Here is a 25,390-nt window from a genome sequence, read left to right on the forward strand (position 1 = left end):
TAACTATATTAGGTTTTTGCATATTTGCTTGAAAAGTAACTGCATCATGGTGCCCGAGTGGTTGAGCTGCACACCATGCAGCCACAATGTGTGTTTGTGTGTGTGTGCGTGTGTGTGTGTGCGTGCGTGCTGTTTTATCAGTGATGTCACCCTTCCTGCAGGTCCTGCAGGTCACAGGCATCATCAGAGGTGTCCAGTGACTTGTGCCCTGCAGGCCTGACATCAGCAGTTGGGACTGTGTGTTCTCCGTATAATCAATCATCGCTGTGAGCTCAGGAGTCTCCCGGGGTTTTTGTGTCGTATCGGACTCTGGCGAGTGTATCGCTCACTTCAGCCTCACAGGAAGGCTCTAACGTTTAATGTAAGAAAAAGAGGCACACACTTGCTATGACGGAGGATCACAGCCATGTTAAAGACAAAAAAAATCCCAGCTTTCAAGAATCTAGTTATATTATTACAAAAAAAGTGATATTACAGAAAAAAATGTTACATTACAAGAATAAAGTGGTCATGTTACAAGATTAAACTTGTAAATTTACAATATTTTGAAAGAATCAGGTGGTGTGCACCTTTTTTCTGGCTTGATTCAGGAGGACAAGTTTTTTTTTCATGTCTATCAGACTGATACGATCAATTAAATATTTTGAATTCTAGGATCATGCGTCCATCGGTGATTTAGAAAATGTGGAGCTTAATTTTTAGTCGTTTTCGCGACTCAAATTGAAGCTTTTCCCCTGAAAAATAATTGTTTCATCACACAGTGAGGCGAGAAATAAAACGTTTCCCACTCCATTATGAAATGGATAAACCAAAATCCCTCTCGCCGTCCTCCTCCTCGCCTGTACGCGCCTCCCACACACACACACACACACACACACACACACACACACACACACACACACACACACACACACACACACACACACACACACACACACTGCAAGGGGCCCCTTGCTTTTCATAACAAAGGCCCTGTCTAACACGAGCGTGCGGCCCAGTATGGCGTGGCACAGTGGAAAGCTGTGTGTGTGTCTGATTGGGAAGCCCTCTGAAGCGCCCCGGCGTGTCAGGTGTCACTGACATCTGTGCATGTGCGCAGATTGGGCCGGGGGTGCGCGCTGATGTCCGTGTGATGCGTCTTAATTGTGCATCCGAGCCTGATCTCTGACCTCTTTGCTTCTCAGCCCCGCCATAAGCTCCGCCGCTCTGCCGAAATATGAAAATCATTTGATGCCTGTTTGTGTAGAGGAGGTGTGGGGGAGGTGTGGGGGAGGCGTGGGGGAGGTGTGGGAGTTGACAGGAGTAATTGGAGCGCAGACCTTGCAACATTTTGACACGAGATGAGGAATCTTTGCTGGTGAGCTCAGCTCGGTTGTTTTTGTTTTTTCAGCTCTGGTGTTTTCTTTTTCCTTCTTCTCCCCCTGCTCTTCCTCGTCCCCCCTCCCCTCGTCTCCTCTCTTCTCCCCCGTGCTCCTCACTGTCCCTCCGAGCCGGTCAGTAACGTCTCAGCTCACCCCCACCTCAAACTGACCCAGCTGGGGGAGAACAGAGCTTTTTTGGCGAGCGGGCTGTGCAGACTCTGAGGCTTTCCAGAGGTCGCTGCGAGTGTGTACTGTATGTGTTTCTGTATGTTCTCATTCTGCATTTCACATTTTTGGTTTTTTTTTAATTCTGTCTGCACTAAAGCCAGCCTTACAGCAGACAAGGGCTGCAACTAATCCAACTATTTTGATTAGTGGTCGATCAGTGGACCGATTATCGGGTCGATATTTGGCATTTTATTGTTGTTGTTATGTTGCTATTATTATCTGCGTTTTATTTAAGTGATTGCTGATAAATTAATTAATGAGAAAGTGTGTGTGTAACAGTCCGCTAACACCAGGGAAGGCAGTCTGCTATACATGCATGTCGGCCTGCGAGGAACTTCTTTGTGAAACCTCAGGGTGCCATTTGTGTTTATCCATTTTTTAGTTTAAATTTTCACTGAACTTTATATAAAAATATTTGCTGGGAACTTGTCGTTTTTGGTGTTAAAAGTTTTGATTAAGCATTAGCTAAAGGCATTTAAACAAAGTTTTGTGTTGTGATTCCATATTCTAAATATTGACAGAAAGATTTTCATTTTTATTGCAACTGCACATATATCGGTTATCGTTCTCAATAACTACTAAAAACCCGTGTCGGTATCAGCAACGATATCGGCCGACCGCTTCCTGTTGTCCTGTGTTTCTAAAGTTGTGCGAACTTAGTGAGTTTGGTGTAATATTTTTCACCAGTATGATGGGAAAACTCAAAAGGAATCTATTTTTACAAATAGTGACCCTTCAAGATCCCCAGTCTTTGCAAAATCTTACTGTGTAACTCAAAACCAGTGACCCCCATACTGACCCCTGAGGCTCCCTCTGCTTCAGTCTGAGTTTCTGCACACAAAATATCTCTTCATCTCTTTTCTTTGGATCATTAAATGACTCATCCATGAACATCTTTCTCTCTTTTTTTTTTATCATCTTGCAGAGAAGCGATGAGGAATTACCTTAAGGAGCGAGGTGACCAAACTGTCATGATCCTGCACGCAAAAGTTGCACAGAAATCCTACGGCAATGAGAAAAGGTGAGTGAAACAGCAGCTTTTTTTAAAAAAATCTGTGATATTAATCCTCTATCAGGGTTTCCACAGGCCTTGATAATCATTGAAAGTTGTTAGATTTGAGAAAATGGAATAAGGCTGAGAATTTTCATAGATGGAAAAAGCAGCCTGTTTCTGATGTTTGTGATCTCTCTGACTCTATGCAGTGTTGGATTAACACTTCACATTCAGAACTGATTTTCTTCTCCGTCGCAGAGGAAAAGTTCATCATTATTCCTGCTGCGAGTTAGATTAGAAGATAGACCCCACTTTCTTGTCATGTTCGATAAATATGAAGGATGTATGTAGATATTTAAATATGCAGCCGGTTACTGAGCAACAAAAGGCAACAAAACCCACCTACCAGCACCTCGAAGCACCGTATTAAAGGGTTAGTTTGGATTCACTAAAGATACACAACAACAGAAACAATCCAGCTGCAGCCGTCGACCAGCAGCTCCGGAAAAATGAATGTGTTTGTACAGTCTGGCTGTGAAGAGCGCGTCGATAAATTTCACTTTGAGTTCAGAAAAGAGATGCCTGTTTGGAAACTGAGGATTCAACTGGATAATTAAGAGTTTGTTAGGTTTATAAGTGTTTGTAAACAGATGTTTTTACATAGTTGCGCTCTTTGCCTGGACGCCTGTGACTTCAATTCATCAAGAATTTCCTCCGTTTTTGGATTCTTCATTCATCGTGGAGACAAATGAGAAAAGCAGAATTTTCTTCCCAAATTCATCCTAACGCAGGGTGTGAAATCGATAAACGAATGATCATTTTGTGGGTCAGGTGTTCCTTTAAGAAGCTTTCGTACACACTGAGCTGCTGCGTTCGTAGATAACACACAGCTCAGCCTTTAAGGAAAGCTGTTAGCATCAAACACAAACTTTGCTTCAGCTGAGAGAGTTTACGGACAAAGTAACAAATGTCACTCAAGGGGAACGGGCTCAAAAAACAGCAAACGAAAACACACATTCCAGCTCGTCTCTGTGCGGCGTGGACACCTCGACCCTGCCGACCTCTCGTATCAAGAGAGGGCAGAGGAGGAAATGAGCGGCGACCTCCGGTGAGAGGCCACGTTCAGGTGAAGGAAGGGGAGCAGGGAGAGAGGCGAAGGCAACAGAGTAGATTAAAACCTGCAGCTGAGGATGTACTGATGTTCAGGTGTAAAGGACTCAAGGACGCGCACATACGAGTCTCGGAGGTTTTGAACTTGCCCTCCCTCTTGAACTCTACAACCCGCATTTTCTTCCTCTAACTCTTCCTGTAACTCAGCTCTCACCTTTTTACCTCTTACTCTCAAACTTTTTATAGCTTTTTCCTTCCCCACCCTCCTTCCCCTTCTCTCGCTCATTATGCAACTCCCTTCAGCACTCCGTCCTCCACCTTTTTTTTTTTTTTCTTGGCCGGGCTGCAGTGCTGCTTGCGATCTCATCAGGCCTCTATCTCTCTGCAAATCAGCCGTTTGCAGGCCAACTCGGAGACACCTCGGAGAGTTGGAGCACAAACAGGAGAGAAAGATGGAGAGATGAATTCCTCAGATAAATCCGTCCTGTCAGAGTGACACCAGCGAGAGGAAGCCGTTCGCTCGTCGCATGCGTGCTTGTGCAGGTTTCAGTATCATGAGTTTCTCGATGCCGTGCAGATGCAGGGATTACATGTGTGCTCAGTTAGAGCCGCAGTATCTGTAACCAGCATGAATCCCCAACCTGCTCTGCTGGGAGGCAATTGTTGCAAATTTTTTAGGATGTTTCTAAGATTTTAGGGCGTTTCTAAGACTTCAAGGATTTGAGGACATTTGTAAGATTTTAGGACGTTTTTAGGATTTTCTCTCATTTTAGTAAGTTTGTAGGATTTTCCAGTATTTTAGGACATTTTTAGGGTGTTTCTGAGATTTTAGGACATACCTAGGATATAAGGACATTTTGAAGATTTTAGGACACTTCTAGGATTTTAAGACGTTTCTAAGATTTTAGGATGTATTTTGGATTTTAGTACATTTCTAGGATTTTAGGACATTTTTAGGGTTTTAGGATGTTTCCAAGATTTCAAGACATTTCTCAGATTTTAGGGCATTTCCGTGAAGCCCCATACACGTTTCTAGGATTTTTGGACGTTTCTGGGATTTTAGGACATCACTAGAATTTTAGGATGTTTGTAAGGTGTCTGCACATTTTTTGGATTTTAGGACATTTAGGATTTTAGAACATCTCTGGGATTTTGGCATGTGTCTAGGATTTAAGCACATTTCTGGGATTTTAGGACATTAGTGGCTTAGCTAAGACCTCTGTTTGGGGGTGCCGGGGATCCTCCAATGGCTTTTTTTGATAGTCAATCTATATTTCGATGCTGTTTTATGCACTCTGGCATCTTCTCTATACTGAAAGTACAAAATCAATTCCAGGTGTGAATCACTTAGAGAATGGTTGGAGGGCCACCTGGCACTCTATTGGGGTCCAGATTTTGCCCGCAGGCCTTAAGTTGAGTATCACTGCAGTAGAGCAGCCAGCCAGATCACACGAGTGTCTGAAGCTGAAGGGATTTCAGCTGTATCACACACACACACACACACACACACACAACGTAAGGTTTCTGCCTCTGCGTGCATGTCAGTGTTTCGACATTCCCTGGCCTGCAAACCCGCGTCGTGTTCATGTCGTCTGTCTCGCACCTCTGATTGCTTCTGTCTGTATCGTAACAAGGGAGCCCGAGAAAGTGGGCGCACAGGGAATGCAAATGTGCCGTCTCCCTTCTTCTAGCTGCCTCTCTCGTTCTCTCTCTCTGTGTGTCTGTGCTTTTTATAGGAGGTGAAAGTAGACAAACACCCACAGAGACAGACAGTGGTGTTGCGAAATAGGTCGTTCTCCAGCTCCACACTGACGCACATGAGCTTATTTGAAGCTGATTTTCACATTTAATGAAGCTAGAGTTGTCATTTTTCTTAAAGGACGTTCTGTACTTGTCTTTTTAGGAAGCATTTCAAGGAAGAGCAGGAATAGTGTGAGACCCTGAAATGGAAAAAAAAAAGTTACCTTTCTCTTGAAATGTTCTATTTATTTTAACAGATCAGTTTCATGCTGGACCGCTCATGTTAACATCTGCTAAATAAGGCTGGACAGCTCGAGGAGAGAGAGCTCAGTTGATTTGTGTTGAACAGTATGTTGATAAATCTCTGGTATTGCAGCTCAGCACAGCTCTGCCCTCTTCTGGTGTGAATGAAGAGATGCACGTTGTCCAGTTTGTGCTCTTTAAAGACGTGCTGCACTTGTTTTGTTTCCTTTTATTGCTGTCTTTTCAGAGGTTGCATCCTTGAAATCTACTTTTCAAAAACATTATTTCTTTATTATTAACAGTGACCTTTTTTTCAGGATAAATTATGGAGAAGATAAACTTAAAGCCTCCAAAAGTTTTAGAGCGTGTACGCCAGTTTCAGATTTTTTCTTTTTCATCTATGCAGAGTGGATCAAAAAAAGATGCTTTTATTTATAGTAATAGACTGAAATATTAGCTCAAGTTCAACATTTGGCCCCTAACTTCTTTCATTACCACTTCCCTACCATAGCCCCATTTTGTCCTTTTTGAGAGGGGTAAAGGGATCTTCTTGGGAGTTAGGAGGCCAGCAACCTAAATATTAATTTGCACCTCAGCATTGTGTTGAGTTTTTGTAGTCATGAATAAGTATATGATGGTCATTTCCATGCTCAATCATGTGGGTTAATACTTTTTGTTAAACAGATTTTGTGCAAATTTTAAGCATGTTTTATCATTTAAGAATTGATCAAAAATATTAAAAAATCCTCTAAAATACCACATTAAGACACCAAGGCCTTGAGAAACAGCAGTGAATAATCCACGCTGTGTTTTTGGAATCAAAACCCTTCGAGATTTCTGTAAGAATTGCATTTTTAGGCTGGTGGTTGGTGAGCGTTTTTTAAAACAACTCCATATTGGCGTGTTTTTTAGATTGTCTAAAGATTCAAGTCCAGATATTTAAAGACATTTGTTGTGTGTGTGTGTGTGTGTGCATGCAGGTTCTTCTGCCCTCCTCCCTGTGTTTACCTGATGGGCAGCGGCTGGAAGAAAAAGAAGGAGCAGATGGAGCGAGACGGCTGCTCCGAGCAGGAGTCGCAGCCCTGCGCCTTCATCGGCATCGGCAACAGCGACCAAGAAATGCAGCAGCTTAACTTAGAGGGAAAGGTACAACACACACACACACACACACACACACACACACACACACACACACACAAAATCACTCTATTATTTTCCTGCACGCATGCAGAAACTCACTCGAACAGGGAAACTCAGCGTGATGGGGCCACTTTCGCAAAATAAGAGGCCACGGACCAGACGCAGCAGCCATACACACGTTTGTAGGATTTTAGGACATTTCTTGAATTTAATGATGTTTATAGGATTTTTAGGATGTTTCATCATCATTTAGACGTTTAAAGGATGTTCGCACGTTTACAGAATTTTCGGACATTTCTCAGATTTTGGTCCATTTTTAGGATTTTTAGACATTTGTTGGATTTTACGATGTGTCTAGGATTTTAGTTTTTAGGGTTTTAGGACATTTCTGTGAACTTAGGACTTTTTTTTTTACTATTTATGACATGTCTCAAATTAAAGGATTTCTCTAGGATTTGAGGACATTTTCAGGATTTCAAGACGTTTCTCAGATTTAAGGACATATCTGTGATTTTAGGACGTCTCTCGGATTTCAGGACATTTTAAGATTGCAGGTTGTTTCTAGGAATTCAGGATATTTCCACAATTTTAGGACATTTGTAGGATTTTAGGACATTTTTAGGATTTCAGCGTGATTGCAGGATTTGAGGATATTGGGGCCTTAGCCAGTACCTCTGTCTCTGTTTTTGAGCAGCTTTTAGGGCTCTATTTTGATGCTGTTTTTTGCACTCTGGCACCTTTTGTATACTAAACGTTTACAGTGTGAATCACTTTATTTTAACTGTGAATTTGAAAATTGTTGTTGGGCCACCCTGCCCCTTATCGAGGCTCAGATTTGACCCGGGGGCCGTAAGTTGAGTATCATTGCAGTTGAAGCTGACACTTCTTCACACCTTCCCTCCTGATACTTAACAGTAACGTAGAGGGTCATAAACGTTCAGTGCATTTGAAGGACATCAGTCCGACCATTTTTCTGCTGACAGTGGTGACAAATTTGACATCTGACCTCGTAAATCATCGCTGCAGTTATTAAAAACAACAGGAATGTCAGCTGTCTCCTTGTGTCACTTTGCATGTTTACCTTTTCCAGGAAACGTCGTGAGGAATCGAGCCTCGGCAGCGGAAAAAGAAAAGATGTAACGTGTTGTGATTTCTCCCTCTGCCTCTCCTCCATGTCCACGCAGAATTATTGCACAGCCAAAACCTTGTACATATCCGACTCCGACAAGAGAAAGCACTTCATGTTGTCTGTCAAGATGTTCTACGGCAACAGCGCTGACATCGGTGTCTTCCTCAGCAAGAGGATCAAAGTCATCTCCAAGCCCTCCAAAAAGAAGCAGTCGCTCAAAAACGCCGACTGTGAGTTTGAGCTCGTCTGTTTGTGTCCGTTATTTTGGGGGCGCCGTGGTGTGTGTTGCAATACAAACGTGGCCTATTTTGGGAATATTATTCAGCCATATTTATGTTATTTGTGATATTTTCTGTCTGACAGCAGGAGCGTGGATGTAGAAAAGACTCGCCAAACTTTAAATGATTAAGTTAAAGGGACAGTTCACCCCAAATCAAAAGTCAAACACTGTTGTAGTTACTACGTCATTTGAGCATACATAGCTCTGCTGCACTTGTTCTCTTCAGGGAAAGAATATAAGATAAAGTGTGACATGCTGCAATTCATTTTCAGTTGAATTTCATACAGTTAAAAATTAAATCCTGTAACCTGGAGCACTTTTTATTTTAAGTGAGAGTCTCATAACTTGGTGCAGTTTTGGAGAAAATCTAAAAGTTATGTATTGTATATTTCTAGAAATAGGCCTATTTTATGCCTGTAAAAACCACGTCCAGTTACAAATTTTTGGCAGGAACGATGCCAGAGCAACATAATTGATGTGAACTGAAGTGTTCATGTGAAAAATTCTGAAAACAGACAACAAGTAAAATATTAATAATAATTTAAAAAATATTATCAGTAAAATAAGGAAAATATTTACTTAAAATAATAAAAGTAAAATAATGAAAAATATTAAAAATGCTAAAAAAATAATTTATTATAAATTCTTTCATATTACACAACTGTAATATTGAAGAAAACATAATAACTATTATTTTGCACAAAAATGTCAGCACAGGATGTGGCCAGTGTGCTCTTCAGAGTATGTAGATTTTGTTCTTATCCCCCCAAAAAATAAGAGAAACTTCATTAAAAAACATCAGAAGTGGATTTTAAGAAGAAATTTATTCTTAAGAATGGTTGGGTGTAGTTTTTTTTTCTACCACACTTAAGATATGTTTAAAAAGTCCATTTCAGTCTGTAAAATGTGGATTTTTTTCACTATATACGAAAAATTCTGAATAAATCTTGTTATATTATTCTGTATTTTATCACTTTTATTTCTTTAATTTAGTTCTCTTTACTATTTATTTATTGCCCAATTACTCTTATTTATTTACTCTAATATTTGAAGTTTTTTCTCCTGTATTTACAGGAGCTTTCATTTGAAAGGTTCATTAAAAACAGCTTATCATCATCAGTTTTCTTATTATTTCAAACCACTAGAGGTCAGCGTAGCTTCACCTGACCGTCCTGAAACGCCGCTCTGTCACAGGTCGCTCTCATGTGGTGAACAGACCATCCCCTCTGCTGTTAACATGAGAACAACATGTCACGTCTGCTCGTTGTGTAACCTCCCTGTGTGTGTGTGTCCGCAGTGTGCATCGCATCAGGGACCAAGGTGGCGCTCTTCAACCGGCTTCGGTCCCAAACAGTCAGCACGCGCTATCTCCACGTGGAGGGAGGAAACTTTCACGCCAGCTCCCAGCAGTGGGGCGCCTTTTACATCCACCTGTGTGAGTGTCCAGCTGCTGCAGCACAAACACGCGGCCGCAGAGCAGCTTCAGATGATGTGGAGGCTCAGTGAGAGTAAAGAGAGGAATGTGGTTGGACAGCTCGTCACTTTGTCTCCAGTCTCTGTCTGCTCATTGTAACCCACGCTGTGTTATCGAAATTACAGCGATTCATCGCACACAAAGAGGGCTGATTGATGGAGTGTGGGTTTGAGTGTCTTCGCAGCAGCACTCACTTATTTCCTCCTTTTTTGTTGTTTTGTTTTTCTCAGTGGATGACGAGGAGTCAGAAGGAGAAGAGTTCACTGTGAGAGACGGTTACATCCACTACGGCCAGACAGTCAAACTGGTTTGCTCTGTCACTGGAATGGCCCTGCCCAGACTGGTAAAAGAAGACATCATTTGAGAGAAAAATAATAAGAATAATAATGCTGGAAAAGTGTCAGATGTCCCTCTTTTGGCTGCTGGTTAAAAAACTTAACATCAAGTTTGACTCCTGAGAAAGTTACTTATATATTTAGAAATAAAGCCTCTGAGTTTAATAATGTTTGAATTGAGGTTTTTGGAATTTTGTTCCTATTAAAGAGGAGTGAGGTAACACTGTAAATGTCACTTTACTGTGAGGAATGTCGAATATACTCAGACTAATTCTGTATTCACATACTTATTCAATTTAATTATTTATTTACTGCAATTTCTTTCTTTTAAATTATTTATTATTATTATTATTTATTTTTAACGTTTAAATTTTTTATCTTCCTGTTTATTTATTTTGTTTATTATTATTATTGTTATTATTACTAATATAGTTATTTTTATTATTTATTTGTTCATACATCGTGTTGTATTTTGAAATGGTTAACTGCATAGAATTAATAAACATATGTTGAAAATTAAAAAAAATAAATAACAATAATTATTATTATTACTTTTTTATATAGCTCCTTTAAAAACTTGCAATTTAAAGCAGAAAAGGGATACTGAAAAGTCCCATTGAACACAAACAAGACAAATCTAGGGTAGAATTAGGATGAAATTAAAATCAGAGGACAAACAGTGCAAGATGTAAAATGTTAATATAAAATAATAGATAAAAAAACTAAAGGGAATCTTTAAAAAAAAAAAGAAATTGACCAAAAATAACAACAGAATCAATAAAAGCAATAAAACCACAAATAAAAGGGAATGAAATAAATTAAAACATAAATTAAAAAAGGTAAAAGAAATAAAAGACATCACATAAAAGCAAGTCAATTCATTTTTTCCGTTGCTTCTTCCCTCTGATTTTCTCATCCTTCCTTTACCTTCACTTTCTGATCGGCTCATCCGTCTTTCTTTCTGTCCTCCGTCAGATCATCCGTAAGGTGGACAAGCAGACGGCGCTGCTGGACGCCGACGACCCCGTCTCCCAGCTCCACAAGTGTGCCTTCTACCTGAAGGACACAGAACGCATGTACCTGTGCCTTTCCCAAGAAAGGATCATCCAGTTTCAAGTGAGCGTCTCGCACTTTTTACATCTTTCCATTTGTGCACGTCAGTCCCGAGGAGGTCACTTCAGAATCAGAGCTGAAGAATCTCACAGATGATTGAGGCCGATCGCTTCTGAGACAGAAAGTGATCTCTGAACCTTTCCAGCGGACTGAATTGGAATTGGCACTGAGCTCAAAGTTTCACATACTGTTTGTCGTTATTATATTTTATACCCTTTAAAGCCTCGATGGACAGCAGTTTTTTTGGTGCTGCGTTCAAACGTCTTTCAAAAGCATTTAAATCTATGCAAGTTGAGCAAATTGGTTTCATTTCTGAAGGAATTCATGAAGGAAAAGGTCATGAGTTTGGCAAAAAAAATTACCTAAAAGAGGGAGAGAGAGAGAGGAAGAAAATTAATAGATCATCATCAGAAATCTAAGGGAAAAGGCTAGAAACTGTAAATGTTATAAATTTAAAAATAATTCCATATTTATATTTACATATTTTTTCTGAATTGAAAAAAAATGTAATCTTAAGCACCTTTTTCCCAGGTCTTTTCTTTTTTTTTTTTTTTACTTTATTTTATGTTTCTTTAATTATTTTTTATGTTTTTTAGTTGTTTATTTTTATTGTTAATTTTCCAGTAATTTCCTTGCAACTTTTTTTTTTCCTATTTTCAGCTAATTTTGTGGTAATTTCTTATTTAGAAATCAAACCAAATTGCTCAGATTTCAAAGGGTTAACACAGGATGCCTTTTCTATTATAACAGCCGTATAGAGAAAAAAAGGACACTTGACTGCAGTCTGGAGTCTGATTGGGTTGGATTGTTGGTGGTTATCTTTTCGGCCCCTGATGTGCATTAATGTCTTCCTCCTCCTCCTCCTCCTTCTCCTCCTCCTCCTCCTCCTCCTGCAGGCCACTCCATGCCCAAAGGAACCAAACAAGGAGATGATCAACGACGGCGCCTCCTGGACAATCATCAGCACAGACAAGGCTGAATACACTTTCTACGAGGGCATGGGCCCTGTCCACTCGCCTGTCACCCCCGTGCCTGTGGTCGAGAGCTTACAGGTACACGCCGCCGAGACGCAGTGAAGCTTTAGCCGTCTTTATATTATTATTTTAGGTGTTAGATTTTTAACTTCATGTCATCACAGCTGGAGACTATTATGCACTTCCTCATACTTTGCACTTTTATTGCTTTTCAATTTAAAAGTTTGTTACACCTCTTTTATATGAAATCATGTCCTCAATTTTATTTATTTATTTATTCGATCTGCTTATATGAGTTTAATTCTACACTTTATTTAATTGTTTATGAAATTGTATTTTTGTACTTGCACCAACATCTGTTCATGTGCGCCGTGCTGTTTAATTTTTGTGTTCTAACGTTCTTAATATTCTTAATTTTGGGTATGTCATGAGGTGGGCAGGTGAGGGGCTACATGGGTTTTTCATATTTTTTTTTTTTTTCTATAAATATTTTAATCTGGGAAGCACTTATGATTGAAAAGTGCCGTATGTATATAACAATTGTTATTATCATTTTTTAAATTATTTTTTCTTTTTATTATTATTATCACTATTTTTATTATTATTTTATTATTATTATCATCGCTATTATTATTATTCATCGCTATTATTATTATTATTATTATTATTATTATTATTATTATTACTATTACTATTATCACTGCATTAGCGCGGTTACTAAACGATCCTCTGTGTCTGCAGCTAAACGGTGGCGGCGACGTCGCCATGCTGGAGCTGACAGGACAGAACTTCACTCCAAATTTGCGGGTCTGGTTCGGAGACGTCGAGGCTGAGACCATGTACAGGTACGTCTTTGCTTTCACTTTTCGTAAAGGTCACTCAGTTTTGACAAAAATATCGAGTCAAAGAAAATGATGGACTTTAAGTTTAATGGATACAGGGATTTTAAATGAATAAAAGCTTTGCGAATGCTCCCTGTCAGACGTAACGCTGCAGATCCTGTGAAGGCCTGAGAGCCCAAATCTTATGAGTCAACTTGTGTCATTCTTCTCTAAAGCTGAGCAACGGCTCATTTTTGCTCTGAGTGAGCCAAAAACCTTTTAAAAGCCAGAGTGCTGCACTGTTAACCCCTCGTAAAATGTCATTACCTCCCCTCTGTCATGTTGAGTTTTATACACAGATTATAGTTTGTTTATCAGCACCACCCACCAAGCTTTAACCCTTTGAAACCAAGATCAACATCAGCTTTTTTCTTTTTGTGTTTTTTTATGTTTTGTTTGTTTTATTCAAGATTTCAGGTAATTTTCTTGCACTTTTTTACTGATTTCTTGCCAATTTTGTGGTCATTTCCTGTTTCGTTGCTCATGTTTTTGAAAGAAAACCCAGCCGGTTTCCTCAAGTTTGATTAATTCAGAGACAGTGGAGGAACATGAATGCATGACTGCAGCGCTGCAGATCGGACCGGCCTTTTTAGCTCCGGGCGTTCACACTGGGCTAACCTTGACTTTAGCCCGGGGTGCGCTGGCGCTCCTAACCCCGGGCTAAAGTTACCTGTGTGAAACAAAGTTTAGTAAACAGCAGAATTTTAGGATGTTAGCATGATTAACGTGTTCAAACTGACCCGCGGCGAAGTGTGGATCATATGTCCCGGGCTTCGGTTGACCCTGGGTAACCATGTGTGTGTTTAAAAGGCCTAAGAGCCTGTTTATAACTGTTTTCAACATGTGGTTTTGGGTGATGAGGGTCTGTTCACACCTGGTGTCAGAATGCGTCTCGAGTGATCAGACCTCACTTTGCCGCTTTGTATGTAAATAAACACATGAATCATTTCTGTTTGCAAAAAAACAAAGGTTTTGTTGAGATAAAGTCAACACAAAAACAGTCGGGGGTGTCGTATTTTGTGCTTTTTGAAACATTTGGCAGACAGATCAGGTCTGCAGGCAGACAGCTCTGTTACCTGCACTTTTTTATTCCGGAGTCACGCTGTTGTAACATGCAGAACGTGACACATTGTCTTGCTGGAATAACAAAGGACGCCCCTGAAAAAGATGATCTGTCTTCAACAAAAAGAGATTATTGTGCATCTTTTGCAACCAGCAAGTGGCCAAAGTCACTCATTTTGGAAAAGATAAGTACCTCTTTTTAATATCTATTCACCTGTAACTATTAGTTTCACTGTTTCAAGCAATCGTTTTTAGGAGAGCTGCTAACATTAACAATAATCAGTTTAATCCTTTGAAACCCAGATCGACATCACTTTTTGTGTGCAGCCTTTCACAGGCATTTAAACCTAAATGCAAAAAAAGACAACAAGCAACTTAGAAAGCAATGCCTTCAAAATTACAAGAAATTAATAAAAGGTGAAAAGAAAAATGAGAGAAATAATTAGATAATTATTTAAAAAGGAAAAAAAGGAAAAATGTCCAGAAAACTACATTAATATGTATTAGAGTTATATATTTAAATTATGTCGTGTTTTCCTTACGTATTTATTTATTTATTGATTTATTGATTTCTATTTATATATTTATTTATTTTTGCTAAATTTGGAACTAATTGCCAATTTATTTTTGGGTGGGGCCATTTCTTGTAAACCTTCTTATGTTCTTGGCAGAAATCGGGCCTCTCTACTTGGGTTTCAAAGGGTTAAACACAAATTAAAACCCTGATGGCTGCTCACTCCTTGTGTTTCTTTTCCCTCGATGTCTCTGCAGGTGTGCAGAGAGCATGCTCTGCGTCGTCCCCGACATCTCCGCCTTCCGCGAGGGCTGGCGCTGGGTGCGGCAGCCCGTCCAGGTGCCCGTCACGCTGGTTAGGAACGACGGCATCATCTATTCCACCACACTGACCTTCACCTACACGCCGGAGCCCGGGCCGCGGCCACACTGCAGCGCCGCCGGGGCCATCCTGCGGGCCGGGAACTCCAGCCTGCTCAGCAACAGCAGCCAAGAAGCCGGCGCCGGCGTCTACGGCCCCAACAGCACCTCCAACGCGGGAGTCACGTCCTCATCCTCCACTGCCGCAGCCGTGGTCTCCTAACGCACACCGGGAGCCGCCGAATACTATATGCCTTGAGAGGAGACGTACCACAAGGTGTATAAAGACTACGGGAAATAATAAACAAAGACTGACTCTGAAGTGCTGCGTAATTTTGGATACAAAGAAAAAAAATAGGAGAAGGGGAAATCTGAAGGAGGAGTAAAAAAAAAAACATCACAAGCCGACGGGAATAAGTGCTCCTCGCCACGCCCCCTCTCCGGTGGTTACTTTCGGGACCTGCCTATCCAGTTCTGGTGGAATGAGTGAAGTTCCTGCAGGCTCAGAGCACCAGCACCTTTCTATGGCTGCGAGAAACCACAACAACAATACATCCACACGAAAAAAAATCTCCTGAAAGTATATTTTTGCGCCACCTTCCTCCTCTTCCTCCTCCTCCTCCTCCTCCTCCCACCACGTGTTTTATAATTATTCCTTTTGTGTTATTTTGATTTTCCTAAAGGGGGCTGGATGTATTGTTGTTGGAGGGAGGATGCAGAGGGACACACATGACGATAACATAGTTTTTATGGACCAAGGATCTTGTATAAGCTTTAGTAAAGGTACATTTTTCTCCATACCTTTTTTGTATTAAACATATAGTACACTTTTGTTACCAAATAGTTTCTATTCTTCCTCTGAGCTTGGGCTTTTGTTTCCCCCCTTTGAGGTCCAAAATCCCAACCTGTATGTTATTACGACCTTACAAACCTGCTTTTTCAGTCTTTGGATTTTTTTTTTTTTTTAATACTCTTACTTCTTCTGTTGGGAAAAATCTGAAGTCTGGGTTGTTTATTTACATAAGCGAAGGTTGTTTTTTTTTAATTGGGGAATAACCTCAGAGGGCCTATGTTTGTTTTATCATTGGTTTTTATGAAGTCTTTAAAAAGAAAAGCTTTAAGCAACGCCTCTGCCTTGCCTGCAATACTCTATGTGCGCTATGTCTCCTTCGGAAAGTATACACATCAGTACATCTCACATGGAGCCATAGCAACACTTGCAGAATACGTGAAAAACTAGACTTCCGCGAAAAATGAGTCAAACTAATGTAACAAAGCGTAGTCATTGACTTCAAAGGATAGCCTTAGTACTGTATATTCTTACTGTGTACACGCTCACATATCTAATATCCTGTATCTGTTGCTCTTATCGGTCACTGTTAACGTATCAGAAGCTACGTTCACATAACGGCGATTAATGCTCAAATGTGATTATGTTTTGCAAGATCCGATCTGTCCGTTTATGTCTGAAGTGATCTGAAATCAGACTGAACCCCAGAATGTCTGACATGCAACAAAAATCGTCACACACATTCATTTATTTGTGGCGGCCCGCCACGATCAAAACATCTGCTGCCACGTAATGTAAAATATTTTTGGAGCTGGATGGTTCATAAGGAGCTCTGTTGGAATATTTATACCGTTTGGTTATTTGTTGCACTACACTCTCGGAGCGCAGAGCATAACTCTGGGCACAGACGGAGCAGTAGAACGTCAGGCGCGATGACAGTAACTAAAAGTTTGCTTTCACTTGCCTCTGCAGCAGCTGCTCCTCTCGTCTATCATTCTGATCTGTCCGATCGGATTAAATGATCGGTTGTCGGTGCCGTGACTCAAACTTTGCAAACTGCTGCTGAGGAAAAAAAAAAAAAAGATCTCGTGAAGAGTTCATGGACCCGCACAAACCTTCGAATTTGGAAAGGAGACCCAGAATGAGTCAAAGTCTGGCACATACAATCGGATTTAGGACCATGTTTGAAAGTGGCCCGGGTCTGATTGGAAAAAAAACAGATTTCTGCGTCCACACTATTCTGTAAAACATATCTGTGTCACATGAGGGCAAACAAGTCGGATTTGGGCGACATTTGCTTGTGATGTGAACGTAGCCGTAATGTAGTGAAACTTCGTCTGTCACCTAGCGAGGTGTCTTCCAGTGTGTGCTGTAGTTCTGGTGGCATTTAACTCCAGTGGTTCTCCAAAAAAAAAAGAAAAAAAGAAAACACTCACAATTTGATGTGGCCTTACCGATAACTTCAATTACATAAAAAAAACAAATACATCGCTTTTTTCTTATCTGCTGTTTACTCACGTTGGAGGAACCTGACAAGCCGATGCCTCGCTTCTTATCACAGGAGCTCTGCTGTTTCAAGCTCGTCGCTGCGGCTCCAGAACCACCCGGTCATGCAAAAGCAGCCTTCTGAAGGATCTCTCAGCCTTCGTTTGTTTCCGTGTTCAAGTACAATAAGCCCGTTTTTTATTCTCATGCGGTGCCCGGCACCTCTCACTTTTGGTACAAAGTGTCACGAGCGCTGTAAGCTCTTTTTCAGCCTTCTTTTTAAAACAAACAAAAAAATGATCTCCTGTGGTTTGTTAACTTTGCAGAAACAAAGCGTGTGTACGTTGTCACTGTCCGAGTAGTTGCACTCATCCGTGTTCATGGCGACCGCGTCTCCTGTAGGAGTATAAAGGCCTTCTAAATGTGTGTTATTATTATTATTATTGAAGATGTGCATTTCCAAACAGAACAGCAATATTGTACAGGTCATTTCATCGTTTTTTGTCCGCCTGAGCACTAGTTCACCAGCCAGCAAATGTGTGTTTGTGTGTGTGTGTGCGTGTGCGTGTGCGTGTGTGTGTGTGTAGTTGCTGTAATGGAATATTGAGTCAGACTCGCTCCATTTCAAAGTGTTCAAACTTCTCTCCAAAAAAAACAAAACTTGATGGGGTTTTTCTGTCTTCCACCAGGATCCAAGTGTCAGATCATAGATATTATGTACATAGACTCGCCGCTGGCTGCTGGGTTATACGCCGGCGCCATATTGGAGAGGTATGACGAGCCTGTAAACGAATGACAGTGAACAGGGAAGCTGTGAATGTCTGGATAAAAAGCACTATAATGTTTATATTTCTCAAGCGATTGCAATGAGTCATTTTTATAATGATGTGTTTATGATAAATGTGTGGTAGAAAAAAAAATCTTGTTTCCAGTTAATTTTATTTGGATATTTAGTTAATAATCACTGCTGCACGCTCCGTAGAAAGCTAGGCTGAAACAACCAAATTGTTTGTTGCCTTTTTCCCATGTTTTTTTTAAACAATATATTTATAAGATTTTCTTATTTTCCATTAAAAACCCCAATTAAGGACAAACATATAACAAAAAAAAGTTTAGATCAACAAACATAAGAGGTCACAGGAAATCACAGGTTACAATAATTAATGTTCAGGAAACTACTTGTAAAATATGGAATTTTCTCTTTTTTAAAAAAAAAAAAAAAAGCACCAATTTGCTCAGGATTTAAAGGTACTTTACTTTTAAAAGACGTCTAAAAGCTGCAAAAGAAAAGTAATGAAGCTCCAGGTTTCAGAGGGTTAACTGGAGACTAAACTTTATTTTCTACCACATGTGGATCGTAAACCCATGAATATAAAAATGACTAATTGCATTTGGTTAAGAAATATAAATATTAGGCTCTGTTTTGTGTACGGGCTCGTCTATACCTGACCATTATGGCGGCGGCGTTGGCGTATCGCTGCAACAGGCTGATCCGGTCAATGCGGCGTCTATGTCCGTGTGTTTATGCGTCTGATAATAATCGTGGATAAACATTCAAAGGCAATACTTGTTGATCTTACAGTACGACTGTATACACTTCCGGGGGAAAAAAAAGAACAATACTGTAACTTGAATGTCTGCTTAATGAAGAATTTTTACAAACCCTTGAAATAGGAACAAAAAGGATTGCACCCCCTTCGATGTAAAAAAGATTAAGTTATGCCCCGTTTCGCCACCCTCGCCCACCTGTCAGTCATTAATGTTAAATGTTTTATATTGTAATATTGATATTTTTTAAATTATTGGTACAAAGTCCCCTTGTCTTATGTCCAAAAAAAAAAAAAAGTGCATTATTGCCCGTGCTGCCTACCTGGGAGTTTTTTTAAAAAAGAGGCCACTTCCTGTCTGTCCTGGAAACGTTGAGGAATTGGTGCTGCGGCGGCGGCGGTGGCAGTGTAGCGTCGAAATATCACCCTTCACACCTTGTGACGAGCTGCAACCTGAAACCCTTTACTCTGCAGGATGGAGGTCACAAAATCTTAACTGTAGATTTTTAACTAGAGTGTTTTTTCTACTAGCTCTAAAAGAAGTTTTTAACATAGCCTCTGCATTATTGTCAAACCCACACATCATTCTAAAAATGCCCCCCCACCCCTCGAGTTTGGATATTTTTGGGTTTTTGTTTACATGCTGAGTCGCCTCTAACCACCCCTGGCTCCTCTTCATCTCCTCACGCGAGTCTGAACAGCTTTCGCTCAAACTAATAAAGGGGGGTGATGCATGCTTTTTAAAATAATGTGTCGCCTTGACAATCGGAGCTGGTTTACAGTTTTTCTCTTCAGAAATAGGGAGTAACGAGCGTTCAAAAAGGGGTCAAAAAATGTTACATGCCTTCTTAGAAAACGCACGCTGCATTAACCGTGGCGACTGAGCTTTCAGAGAAAACATTAGCGATGCTTTTTACAAAAAAAAATATCTTAACCGGTTCTCTTTGTGTGTCTGGTCATGTTTGTTTTCTTCCAAAAGCAGCTGTTCTTGTGTTTTTGTTTTTTTTTTATAATGAGCTCTGAACAATGTATGTATCCTCTAATATGCCAAATGTCTTTTATAATGTAGTTTTCATGCACTGCTAAACAAAACAGGGCAGAGTGAGAGGCAGCTTTAAACAAATAATGAAATTTTAAAAAAAAAAGGAGTGTGGAGCCCTTCTCTGTCGCACTCAGCCTTACTTCTCCTTAAGACTATTTGGCTGTTTGCACTACAGAGCGCTAACTTTTTCTTTTTCTCTCACACATTTCATCCTCACTCTTTCATGTTTATGTATTTGGACTTTCACCTCTTTTTGTTTTTAACACGCAGCCTGTTATGCTTAGCTTTGCAACAGTTTTTCGTTGTCATTTCCCCCCTCTTTCCTCCTCTCCTTCATGTCCTTTCACTCTCACTGTATCTGTGTATTATTCTAGTAAATGGTAAGCAGAGGTGTCATTGTGGTAGTATACTCAGTGCTCAAAGGGTTGCTGATGGTAGAAACCTGTGCCGTTTGTAACATTTTAGCAATAACGTCAAAACAAAGGGGACGGTTTTTTGTTTTTTTTTTGTTTTTGTTTTTTTGATAACATACGTTAGTTTTGTTTTTGTACATATTGCAGCTCCAGATCATGCTCAAATCTGTATGTCATTAAAAGAAGAAAAAAAAACGAGAAAAAAACTTGCAATATTGGCATAAAAATGAGAAATAAAAAAAGTGATATAAAATCTCACTTTGTGTTTGATTGACTTTGTTTGTTTAATCGTCATCAGAAGCATTTTTTTACACTTTAGCTGAAATAGTACAAATGAATAACTTGTGTATTTTTTTTCTCCCCACAGTGACAGTTGAAGGATAGTTCATCCCTTGGGGCGCCCGCTCTATCCACTGAGCCACCGAGCACCGCATACAGGGGTTGTGTCCTCGCCGCAGCGGCCGCGGGTTCGATTCCAGCCTTGGCCCTTTGCTTCATGTCATCCCCTCTCTTTCTCCCCGTTTCACGCTGAAACTGTTCTGTCAATTAAAGGCAATAAAGCCCAAAACACTAATCTTTAAAAAAAAAAAAAAGAAAAAAGTTCATCCCAAAATCAAAATTTCAGATTTTTCCTCTCAGCCGTGGAGCTATTTATCAGTCGACATTGTTTTGCTGTGAGTGTTGGAGGTGTTAGGTGTAGAGATGTCTGCCTCCTTTTCCAAAATATTAGACTTTTGGTGCTTAAAGCACAAAAAAATACATTTTAAAAACTCAACTGCAATGTCTTTTTCCAGAAATCATGACTCAATTACTCAAGATAACCCACAGACCTTGTTGTGAGCAGTTTCATGTAGGAACTATTTTCTGTCCACTTGTAAACCGTATTAATGCGCCGAAGGAATTGTGCATCTTCTGCTAGCTCACCTAGCACAACTGAGCTAGCTCACGTTACACCTCAGCTGTGGAGGACAGCATAGTTCAGTTTTTAATTGGAAAAAAAAGGCTTTGAATTCAGTTTTAATTGCAGTTTAACTCCCCTTTTTGTCAAATTCTTAAATCACTATTATTTGTTACTTCTATGAAACAAGTGGGGCAAACTAACAGTTGCTAAGGGTAAGTATAATTTGAACCATCTTGATCTTAACAAAGCTTTCTAACTTGTTAGCTAGCTTCTAGCAAGTTTAACAGTATTTTAACAGGGCTAGCCAGCAGTTAGATAGCTATTAGCAAGCAACTCAACATCCATTAATGCTAATTATGTAATGCTGGCAGCAAAACATTTAGTACTACCTTTTAGCTTTCTAGCTAGCCGGCAGGTTTTTCTTAATGTAGAATTGTAATTTATTTCATTACTGTTGTCTGCTGGCTAGCTCACCTAGCATAAGAAAAAAGCTTTGCATTTGCATTTCAACTCCCTTTTTGTCAAATTATGAAATCATTTACCGTTTTTGGGACTACAATTTCTTAGTGTTAACATTACATTGACATAAGTAATTTGTACCAACATCCATGCTTGAACTGAATAAATCTTGCCAGCTTACTAGCTAACGGCTCCTAGCCAGCTACACAGCTTGGAGCTGTATCCCTTTAAAGAATTTGGGTTTATTTCATTACAGTTAACTTCTGTTTTTTTATTCTTTGTCTTTACAATGAATTACTGAAGCATGAGAAAGAAACGCTGAGCACTGGTGGTAGAGGTCCCTCTAAATAACGGTTCTTGTGCCCCACAAGCCACCTGCTAACGTTATCACCAAGCAGAAGGAAGTGTGCATCTACTCAGCTCACCTAGCACCATAGTTAACATATATTACAGCTCCGCTAAGGAGGACGCCATTTTTGTTGACATCTTGTGCTGTCAAGAGCGCGAGCTGCTTGTTGAAGAGTACGCAAATGTCTGTGGATTATTTTGAACAACCAGGTCATGATTTCTGTAAAGAGACATTGCTGTTGAGTTTTTCAAATGTATTCTTCGGTACTTTGAGCGCCACAAGCAGAGTGACATCTAGTTTCATTATATTTGAGAGACATCTCTACAGCCTATATCTCCAACCCTCTGCAGCTCACACCAAAGCAATCTAGATTGATAAATAACACTACAGGTAAGAGGCAAAATATGTGTTTTTGATTTTGGGTCAAACTGTTCCTTTAAGCATCTCCCAGGGCTTTGGGCGTCTACCAAGCCCAAATGGAGCTTTTATCCTTGGGAAGAAGTCCCAGCAGATTCCCCCCTTTTCTTTCCGCCACTTGTCTGGGCCCTAATGCCCTCTGTCCTTTGGATCCACTTTTATTAAAGCCGTTAAAAGCTCCATGTTACTCTGCCCCGAGCCGTTGCCGACGCATTTGCACACTGGGCGCTTGAGGTCTTTATATGGTCAACCAGACGTTGGTTATACGGAGACGGCAAGTGCGTCTGTATATAACCAAAAGAACACAACACCATCCCTCAAAAACCACTTTCAGATGTATGTAAAATCACAGATTACATTCAATTATGTGCGCTTTTAACAGGACTTGAGTCAAAATAGGCACATTATCATGCAACAAAACAAAATACTTCAAAATCTCCATCAATGCATCAAACCTAAAATAGGAATTTATACAATATGAACATTACAACATATGGAAACAAGAAAATAAGTTGCTACATTAACGCTGCTATATTTAACAGGATGAATCAGCGGAAATCAGGTGGGTGATGCCAGGAACTCGCTCTTTGAAGAAGAGGATACAGGTGTTAAAAGTCCCACTAAATGATAAGGCCTCTGCAGTTCCTGTGGTACACTCAGTACAAACCCCTGTAGGCACACAAAGACACACATTTAAACACACATACGGTACACACACAGTAGGTCAAGGACGAGAGCAAAACTGTTTGTGCACCGCAGGACTGTTTTGAAGCTGCTGAGTACAGTCACATCACAGCGTGACAGGCAGCCGCTGCTGATGACAAATAAAAGCCTGTTTACATATGAGTAGACTTTTTTTATTTAAAGGGCCATATCAGTCATTTTTCATGTTTTATCCAATTTCCTACTAATCATGAATAGTTAATTACTGCTGCTGACTATTTTTATGTGTTTTCTTCATATGCAGGCGACCAGTTTGCAGTAATTTCCAGTAGAGACTGATTGCAACTGCTGAAATGCATCCCTGCCCTGCATGGCAGCATTGGTCGACGTTAGCCTCCGGGTTTTCATACAGAAAAACATCATATGAGCACGCTATCGCTGCAGGAACATTATGCTCCCTCAGGTCGCCCGGGTAAGTAAGTGACTTCATTTTGACCACAAAGCCTTTTTTTAGCATCGTTAACTACTAAATATTAGCACATTAAGCCGCTCTTACACAGCTAATGGTGATAACAGAGCTTTCAGTGATATCTTAGTCAACCATGCTAAAGGAGGTTTACAGCTCAAAACTGAGCTAAACTAATCGCCAAATGAGCACCTCCACTAGCTAGCTTGCTCCAACCAAACGTGAGTGACCCGAATGGTGCACAGTGCAGGTAAATGAAGAACAGCAAAATTAACCTACGGACCCACATGCGTAACCGGTCAAAAGTACTCATGGCGGTTAATTGTTAATATTTCTAGTTCCTGTGTATGTAAACCAATGAATTACATGGTGCTCCGGTTATGCGCGGCTGACAGTTATCGCCGCAGTTGCAGTCATACTATTATTTTGGTACAGAAAATCAAATGTTTGAATTCGGACATCCATCCCATGTGAGTAGTTAATGGGCTGAAAAATGGGTCCTTTTTGGGATTGTCCACAGGTTTCATGATGGCCACATGTCTGTTGGACACATAGGTGGGTTTTGTCATGTCCCGCTCTTAGATACGTTCCTGCTATTTATCATTTTTGTCAATTCTTGCACTTCCTGTTTTATTTTGGTGTCCCACATCTCGTTTCAGCGCCCACGTTCTGTCTAGTTTCCCTTTCGTGTGAGCGCCAGCCCCGCCCTAATGTGTTTCACCTGTGTGTCATTGTCTCACCTGCCCCAGTGTATTTAGCCTCTGTCTTCCCACGCCTCTGTGCCAGATTGTCTTTACCACCGTGTGAGCTTTCCAGCGTCTTCCCAGTGTTTCTTGCGTCGTGATATTGGTGCTAGCTTGTTTTTTGACCACCCTTTTGCCTGCCGTTTTGGACACCTTTGTCTGTGGACTGATTTACCGTGTACCGACCTTGCCTGTAGTAAAGATCCTGAACTGCTACTCTGCCTATTCCTGCTTTGTGAGTCAGGTTTGAGGTTTACCAAGAGGGGGCCCCACATGGGTTATACTAGGGCTATGTAGGTACCAAGTAGGTTATGGGCTAAATATAGGGGATTTAATTTGGGGTCCACTTTGGTGAACCGATCCGTGGGGGTCATTATGGAACCCGTAGACAATGCCATATTGGGCTAATTTTGTAGTCCATTTACCACCCACATTGGCTTCAAAACACGTTCTGGCTGGGCTAAAATCTTGTATTTTATGCGGTTTACAGTTACAGAGCTTGACTTCAAAAACACTGAAGAGTTTTAAAGTTCAGCTCTTGTCCTTGGAGAGAAAATATTGAAGAGCTTTTCATCAGAATCACACAATCTTCAGCAGGGCACTGAGTTTGCCCTGTTGCCATGGAAATTGAACTGTTCACATTTAAGGCTTGTTCATGTTCGCTGAAAAGATTATTTTCGTTATCGGCCTTGGACCATTTCCATGACGACTGGACAAACTCAATCTACAGATAAAGACAGATATGATCGAAAGGCTTCAGAACAGTTACAAAGAGTTTCCCCCTTGAGGTAAGTTTCTTTTTTATCAACTAATGCAGTCATGTACAAGTTTGAGTACTTGCAAATTTTCATTTACGTTTTTTTTTCTTTTCAGCTTAGGTGGAGCATGTCATGCGGTGAACTGTTTTCATTAAAGGTGAGTTAGAGAATCTCTAATTTTTATACTGTAAGCATTATGATTACAGGATGTTACCGTCTCTGCATCCTGTTCTTGTGAGCGCGATATCTCAAGAGCCTCTTGAGGTGAGCGATTTTGTATGAACGTCAAATTTGATTTAAGGATAAAAACTGATTATATATAAGTGAGCAACGGTCAAGGTTAGTGTGACCTTTCGTCTGTCTCATTCCTGTAAACATGATATCTGAAGAACAACTTGAGGGAATTTCTTTTAATTTGGC

General features: G+C 40.3%; 1 protein-coding gene across 1 annotated transcript in view; it reads left to right on the forward strand.

Moving 5' to 3' along the window:
- Positions 1-15,481, forward strand: part of rbpjb (recombination signal binding protein for immunoglobulin kappa J region b) — a 68,175-nt gene extending 52,694 nt beyond the window's left edge. The window contains exons 3-11 of the mRNA XM_042512042.1: positions 2,515-2,610; positions 6,657-6,822; positions 8,001-8,175; positions 9,523-9,660; positions 9,930-10,042; positions 11,010-11,150; positions 12,044-12,199; positions 12,863-12,966; positions 14,836-15,481. Of these exons, the coding sequence (XP_042367976.1) occupies positions 2,515-2,610; positions 6,657-6,822; positions 8,001-8,175; positions 9,523-9,660; positions 9,930-10,042; positions 11,010-11,150; positions 12,044-12,199; positions 12,863-12,966; positions 14,836-15,160 (1,414 nt within the window). The 3' untranslated portion in view covers positions 15,161-15,481. The remainder of the gene's footprint in view (positions 1-2,514; positions 2,611-6,656; positions 6,823-8,000; positions 8,176-9,522; positions 9,661-9,929; positions 10,043-11,009; positions 11,151-12,043; positions 12,200-12,862; positions 12,967-14,835) is intronic.
- Positions 15,482-25,390: the final 9,909 nt, after the last annotated feature.

Source organism: Plectropomus leopardus, chromosome 23 (genome assembly GCF_008729295.1).
Source record: "Plectropomus leopardus isolate mb chromosome 23, YSFRI_Pleo_2.0, whole genome shotgun sequence".
NCBI lineage: Eukaryota > Metazoa > Chordata > Actinopteri > Perciformes > Serranidae > Plectropomus > Plectropomus leopardus.